Raw genomic sequence first — 7,762 nt, forward strand, 5'->3', positions numbered from 1 at the left:
AACATAAAATGTACCATCTTGACCATTTTAAGTGCACAGCTCAGTGACATTAAGTACATTCACATTGTTGTGCAACTGTCCCCACATCCACCTGAGAACTTTTCATTTTGTAAAACTGAAACTCTGTCTCCATTAAACACTAACTCCGCCTCCCCTTCTCCTCTTCCCCTTCGTTGCCCTTCCCCCCACACACTACCCCAGTTCCTGTCCCTATGAATTTAAGATCATTCGTTGCTGACACTCTCATCACTCCAGGTTGGGCCAGCAGCCCCTGAGTCTCTTGGGTCTCTCTGACAGGTCCCCCTCCTTTTCCTAGCACTACCTTACTTTCTGACCCACTAATGTGCTAACACCCCTGTTCATCTTGCACGATTCCTGCCCCATTTCCTCCCTCCCTCTTTTTTTTTTTTAAGGGAGTGATACTGAGAAGCCAAGATCTAGCTGTTTGATGTGCTCATTGCTATTGGGGAGCCTCAGTGGACAGAGTCAGGAAATAGGTTTTTGTTTAAATTATGAGTCCATGCTGACACTTTCGTCCTGTTCTATTCCTGTGGGCTTCTTCCACGTTTTCCCCATTCCATATTTACATCTTTCTCTTACAGTGAAGACCTGGCTTTTACTGTCAATACACTTGACACTGTGCTCAGTCCCATAACTCACACGATAGTTTCAGAATCACTAACTCCATACCACTCCCCAAAATATGTCTGCTAAACAAAGTTCAAAATCTCTTTGCAGTTCCTTTTGTCTTTAGAGCGAGTACTCGGGTCCAAAAGTTGCACTGGTTGGTTCTTTTCTATGTCTGTGCAGTTATGTTTTTCATTTTAAATGTAATTAGATTCATTTGTTTTCTATTCTTAAAACTCTTTTTCTCCATCCTTGTTGATTTGATTTTACTGTTGACGATAGGAAGCATTAACAAGTTTAAAAACAATGCAAAAAGGGACACTCTGAGGGTATCATTCCCTCCTCTTTTCAATTTCAATCCCACCCATCTGCTGTAGGTAACTTACCTCATTGGTTCCTGGTTTATCTTTCCTGTGGGTTTTTGTTTTTAAAAATGAGTGGATAAGTGTATATTTTATCCCCCTTTCTTTATTGCACAAAAGGTACCACACGACCTGTGCTCTTTTGTACGTAACAATATGACCTGGAAGTCACTCCACTCACAGAGATCATCCTTGTTCTTTTTCACACCTGCTTTAGTGCTACACTCTGGGTGCAGTATAATCTATCAGCTTCTCTCTGTGTGTCCGGGGCTGATTCTAGAGGTGGCTTTTCTTCTGCAGCCTGGTAAGCTGATGGTAAGATTAAATAAGGTATGATGCATGTATAGCCTTCCTCCTGGGCAGCAGGTTATTGATGGGAGAGGTCACTGTTGGACAGCTCTGCCTCGTTAGTCAAACTTTGCTCACTCACAGCATTTTACTTTTGTCCTGAATTTGCTTTCCAGACCTGGGGTCAGGGGCTCAGCTGGGATCAGGGTTTAGTCAGGGTTGGGGCTCAACTAAAGTTGGGGCTCAGCTTGGTATCAGGGCTCAGTCCAGGGCTGGGTCTCAGCCAGGGTCATGGTCAGCTTATCACAGGCTCAGCCCAGGTCAGGGTTCATCCTGAGATCAAAGCTCAGTCTAGGGTCAGGGCTCAGCCTGGGATCAGGGCTCAGCCTGGGGTCAGGGCTCAGTATCAGGGCTCAGCCTGGGATCAGGGCTCAGTATCAGGGCTCAGCCTGGGATCAGGGCTCAGCCTGGGATCAGGGCTCAGTATCAGGGCTCAGCCTGGGATCAGGGCTCAGTATCAGGGCTCAGCCTGGGATCAGGGCTCAATCTAGGATCAGGGCTCAGCCTGGGATCAGGGCTCCATCCAGGGTACAGGCTTAGCCTCAGAACATGTAGTGTGTCCCTGTCCTAATAAAATCTGAGTCGGGTGGCCCCTTGTGAGGCTGGCAATGAGGGTGGACTACGCTACTTCGCAGAGTGGTACATGGGAAAGACTTCGCTGCGTTTCCCACCCTATGCCTGGCCTCAAACCCCAGCTGCCTACGCAGCTTCCTGCATAGCCCTTCCTCCTACAACCCCCCCTCCAGATCCGTTTCTGCTTGGTCACATCTAGTGACAAGATGCTACCGCCTCCCCAAGCAGCACCTCGATCTGAGCTTCCCTGAAACTGTCCTTCTCCCAGAGCTGAACAGTGAACAAAGGGAGGAGTGCTGGTCAGGGACTGTGGGCACCAGGGCCGACCTCCTACCTTTTTCCCACCCTTCCTCTCATGCGGACACTCAAGGGGCCAGTGCGATCCAGGGCCTTGCGGTCCTGGCGAGGGAGGTTGCGTCCCCCCGAGGCCCCAGGATCCCAGGATGGGGCTGTGCCTCCCCTCTTAGGCCCCCCAGGGTCGACTCTACTCCATGAATTTCCCCCACTTCCCACCCCCACCTGGAGCCCACGCCTCAGTCCTCAGCCATCTCAGGTTGAGTCAGCCTGAGCCAGGTCAGGATGGACATGGGGAAGTAGGGTGAACCCCCACTTTTCCTGTGAGCCCCTCTCCCCCAGAGGTGAGAGGCTACCCTGGGTGGGAGTCCCCAGCTCGCTCCTAGTAGGGCCAGCTCAGCGGGCAAGAGAGACAACTGAAGCCTGGTAAGGAAGGTCCTGGCCCCAGGGACCCACGTGTGTCTGTAGGTGGGTGTTCACCTCCTGTTGTGTGAACTGGACAGCAGGTGCTGCCTCTCCAGGCCTCAGTTTCCCTTCTGTGGACAGGTGTACTGCAAGTGTCCTGGCCCTGTCATAGGGATAAAATGGTGTACATCCGCTCCTTTGACAAGGTACCTGGTGGTGCTCATGACCATGTGTGTAGTCACTTGGCACACATTATTAAGTACCTACTGTGTGCCAGGCACAGTTAGAGCAGTTGGGGAGACAGTGATGGAACAGCCGGGTCCTGGAGGGAGTCACCCAGCCAGGAGCGGTGGCAGGTGCAATTGCAGGGGTTCTTTCGAGGAACAGAGGGGACAGAGGCAGGGGTCCTGAAGCAGGTGGGGCCACAGCGTGCTCCTGGGGCCAGGGTGGGAGCCGACCGTTGGTATGCCCCTCCCTTCCCAGGCCTCACCCTCACCCTGGGGGTACCTTGAACATAACAGGAAATTTCAAATAACAGGAAACCAAGACCGGGCAAGTGTGCAGCTCCACCCTGCTTGGGGCCAGCCACCCAGGGCCTCACTCTGCCCTGGGGGACTGCCATGAACAGCACGGGGTCCCTGGCGGAGGCCCTTGAGGCCTGCCAGCAGCTGGCAGCCGGCGGGCACAGCCAGCTCATCATCCTGCACTACAACCACTCAGGCCGGCTGGTGGGGCGGACCGGGTCTGAGGACAGGGGGCTGGGGATCCTGCAGGGGCTCTTCGCGGCCATAAGCTGCCTGGTGGTGCTGGAGAACCTTCTGGTGCTGATGGCCATCGTGACCCGCATGCGGTCCCGGCGCTGGGTCTACTACTGCCTGGTCAACATCACGCTGAGTGACCTGCTCACCGGCTTGGCCTACCTGGTCAATGTCCTGCTGTCCGGGGCCCGGACCTTCCACCTGGCACCGGCCACCTGGTTCCTGCGGGAGGGCGTGCTCTTCATGGCTCTGGCCGCCTCCACCTTCAGCCTGCTGTTTACCGCCGGTGAGCGCTTCGCCACCATGGTGCGGCCAGTGGCTGAGAGCGGGAGCACTAAGAAGGTCCGTGTCCTGGGCTTCATCGGGCTCTGCTGGCTGCTGGCCGCCCTGCTGGGCCTGCTGCCCCTGCTCGGCTGGAACTGCACGTGTGCCTTCCAGAACTGCTCCAGCCTGCTCCCGCTCTACTCCAAGGCCTACATCCTCTTCTGCGTGGTCATCTTTGGCTGTATCCTGGCCACCATCACGGTGCTGTATGGGGCCATCTTCCGGGTGGTCCGGGCCAACAGGCAGACGGCCTCACGTGCCCCATTGCGTCGCAATGCCCGCCGGCTGCTCAACACGGTGCTCATGATCCTGGTGGCCTTCATGGTCTGCTGGGGTCCACTGTTTGGCCTGCTGCTGGCCGACATCTTTGGCTCCAACATCTGGGCACAAGAGTACCTGAGGGGCATGGACTGGATCCTGATGCTGGCTGTGTTCAACTCGGCCATCAACCCGCTTATCTACTCCTTCCGTAGCCGGGAGGTGTGCCGAGCCGTGCTGGGCTTCCTCTGCTCTGGGTGTCTCAGCCTGGGCCTGCGAGGGCCTGGGGACTGCCTGGCCCAGGCCGCCGAAGCCCACTCTGGAGCCTCTACCACCGACAGCTCACTGAGGCCCAGGGACAGCTTTCGGGGCTCCCGGTCTTTCAGCTTTCGGATGCGGGAGCCCCTGACCAGCATCTCCAGCGTGAGGAGTATCTGAGCCACAGCTGGGGAGGGTGGCCCAGCCGCCAGTGCGTGCCCACGCAGGCTCTCCTCCCAGCCTGCAGGAGGCCCAGGATGGGTGACAAGGTGCCTGGGAGCCTGCAGGGAGGCAGCAGATGGCTGGGATGGAGAGGAGGGAACAGGGTAACCAGACAGGTGTCCCAAGGCCCTGTGGTGCTCCCCGGAGCCCCTAGGTCTGCTAACACCAAGTGGGTGTTTCATTGTCTCCTCAGAGAAGGAGGTGACCGCTTATTGGAACAGAGAGTGCCCTGGAGTGGGGACACATGGGGTTGCTACGTATGCCCCTGACTCCTGTGTAATTCTGGGGAAGTCCTGGCCCCTCTCTGAGCCTCAGTGGGGCTCCCAGGTGGCAAGGGGCAGGGTGTGGGGTCACTGCCCTGGCAACATGGAAGTTTAATGATAGTATGAGATGTCTCAGCCTCCCTCTTATTCATGTGTGTGTAGAGGGACAACGGCATGGGGACTGTGCGTTTGCTGGGAGGGTGCAAGGAGGCATATCTGTGGCCAGGGAGGGCCTTGGCTGTGTGCTTGGGAGGGTGTGGTTGTGAGGGCAGAATGGGTTGTGCCTGTGTGCAAGTGCTGGCATGTCTGTGTGTGCACAGACATCTCTGTGTGTGGCAGGCCTCTGTGTGTGCCTGAGGTTATGTGTGTGCACACCTGTCTGTGACCAGAGCATTCTGCCCAAAGTATGTGAGCGTTACAAGGCTGCCAGGTGGGGGGGACAGGCAGCAACAGTTGACACCCGCCCCCTCTTGTTCACTTCCCCTTTCCCGACCCCATCTGACATCTTGGGCCTTCTAGCAGCCTCCCTCCTCCACGTCTGAGCTCTGCATCTCTTGAGAACCCAGTCTGGGAGCCAGCAGAGGTCTGGTCCTGCTGGCCTCAGGAGACTCACTCCTCTAGAGTTCTGTTTAGCACTAACTGCCTTGCCTTTCCCCATCTGTAAAATGGGCTGGTAACAGGCAGAACCCACAGCACAAGGTTGTTGGTACATGCTCAGTGCTTGCGATGGTGCGTGGCATCCAGTGTGCCCCACAAAACATCCAACATTGGCTGAAGCCTCTACATCTGTCCAGGCCTATACATGGCTAATGAGAGCTTGATAAGTGGCCAGGGCAACTGAAGAACTGAATTTTGAATTAGTTTCCATTTAAATAGCCCTTGGGACTCGCGACAGCCATATTGGACAGTGCAGGTACACACCGTCAATACGTGGCCATCTTTGGCTAATAGAACATTCTCTCACTCCATCCTCCCAGGACCAAGCCATTGTCTGTGGGTCTTTCTGCCTCCGTCTTGCCAAGTTCTTGGGGCAGCACCCTACCTCTGTTCTTGCTCTGCATGAAGAGGGTTGTGGTGATTGGAAACCATTTACTGCCCCATCCAGTATAGCAGCCACTAGCAATGTGAAGCTACTTATAATGAACTAAAATGAAATGAAATTTAAAAATTCAGTTTTTTGGTGTAGTGGTTGGCTGGAGCTGCTGCATCAAGGTACCACAGATGAGGGGGCTTAAACAGCAGACATTTATTCTCTCCTGGTTCTGAAGGCCAGAAGTCTGACATCAAGGTGCCAGCAGGGTGGTGGGCTCCTCCCGAGGCCGTGAGGGAGCATCTGTTCCTAGATTCTAGGGTTGCTGGCAATCTTTAGCATCCCTTGGCTTGTAGACGCATCAGCCCCATTACTGCCTTTATGTTCACATGACGTTCTCCCTGTGTGCCTGTCTGTGTCCTAATTTCACCTTTTTAATAAGGACACCAGTCATATCGGATCAGGGTTACCCTACTCCTGTATGACCTCATCTTAACTCATTACATCTATGACCCCATTTTACAATTTGGACGTCCTGGGAGTTAGGATATATTCAACCCATAACAGTCAAGCCACCACATTGCAAGTACTCACTAATGACATGTGGCTTGTGGCTACTGTTTTGGACACTGTAGATACAGAGCATTTTCATCATCATGGGAAGTTCTGTTGGACACGGCTGGATAGAGTTCCTGCATGTATATGGGTGCATAGTAAGCTGGAATACTTCTTATGTTTTCATGATGCCTGTTCTGGGTGTGTTTATCTGGGACGGCAGTAGGTGGGGGAGAGGAGTTGGTGAAATTTGGGGTGAGTGGAGCTTGGGGTGCCCCAAAGCTCTCAGCCTGTGTTCTGGGCCTGTGTTCAGCTGGCTTGGTAGTCCCATCAGCTGTGCCCATTCTTTGGATCTCAGCTTTAGCATCACCTCCTCCAGGAAGTCTCCCCTGATTTATCCTCCTCCCTAGACCTCCTCTGGATTCCCACAGCTGCCTACGTGTCCCATTGCGGCTCTGATCACCCTTGGTTACCCACCTATCTCCTCCCTTGGACTGTAAGCTCTGTGATAGTGGAGATTGTTGCAATGTCTGGGTCACTGCTGTGTCCCCAGCACCCAGTACAGGGCCCAGCACACAGTAGGTGCTAAGTGACCTAGAGCTCTGGAAACACTGGACCCAGCAGCATTTCCTCCACTGAGCCTCAGCCCTCCTTGACAGTGGTGGAATTGTCCCCCCAAATCCTGACTTCTGCTTGGTAGATGGCTCAGGCATCTGTAACCCATTACTGTTCCCCAGCTGCGCTGGACACCACAGGCCTCAGCTTCCTTATCTGTCAAATGAGCATATTGATAGGCCCTGCCCTCCTGGGATGTTGATAAAGCAAGGCATAGAAAAACCCTTAAACTATTATGTGTATACTTTTAAATGAATAATAATAACAAAGCCTTATACATCACTTGGTGCCTGGCATTGCAATCACCTTTGTATTAACTCATTTGATGCCCACAAAACCTCTCCACTAACTCCATTTTACAGATGGAGAAACTGAGATCCAGAGAGGTTAGGTAACTTACTCAAAGTCACACAATGGGAAGCAGTAGAGCTGGGATTCATACCTAGGCAAATGGCTTCTTGATCCCTGCTTGTTACTATCTCTTGAATGAATGAATGAATGAATGAATGAATGAATGAATACCAATTTTTTTTCTCCTTGGAAAACTCAGAACAAATGTTCCATTTCATTCTTTGGGCTGCCTGTGGTTTCAGCTCAACAGAGCAGGATTAGTTGAACCTCCCCATTTTACAGACAGAAAAACCAAGTCTTAGGAGAGGAGGTGGCATAGGCAGCTCTAGGGTCCAAGCGTCATTGTCTGAGCCAAGTTTAGGCCCCTATCTTGACCTGTCTCTGGGTGAGTGTGTGTGTGTGTGTGTGTGTGTGTGTGTGTGTGTGTGTGTCTTACATGTTCATAGCCTGGCCTGAGAAAATGGGGAGCAGGTGGAAGACGCAGGTAATAAATGTTTGGTAATGGAGAGTACGTGCACC

General features: G+C 53.4%; 1 protein-coding gene across 1 annotated transcript; it reads left to right on the forward strand.

Annotated features, from left to right (window-relative positions):
• Positions 1-2,428: 2,428 nt before the first annotated feature.
• S1PR4 (sphingosine-1-phosphate receptor 4) lies at positions 2,429-4,815 on the forward strand. The gene has a single exon (XM_074337559.2). The coding sequence runs from the start codon at positions 3,230-3,232 to the stop codon at positions 4,385-4,387; it is 1,158 nt and encodes a 385-aa protein (XP_074193660.1). The 5' UTR covers positions 2,429-3,229; the 3' UTR covers positions 4,388-4,815.
• Positions 4,816-7,762: the final 2,947 nt, after the last annotated feature.

This window comes from Rhinolophus sinicus, chromosome 15, assembly GCF_057876585.1.
Source record: "Rhinolophus sinicus isolate RSI-liver-muscle chromosome 15, RSI-T2T, whole genome shotgun sequence".
NCBI lineage: Eukaryota > Metazoa > Chordata > Mammalia > Chiroptera > Rhinolophidae > Rhinolophus > Rhinolophus sinicus.

Bases quoted from the DNA above. Each gene is read 5' to 3' on its own strand.
- S1PR4 (XM_074337559.2), top strand. From the start codon at position 3,230: ATGAACAGCACGGGGTCCCTGGCGGAGGCCCTTGAGGCCTGCCAGCAG.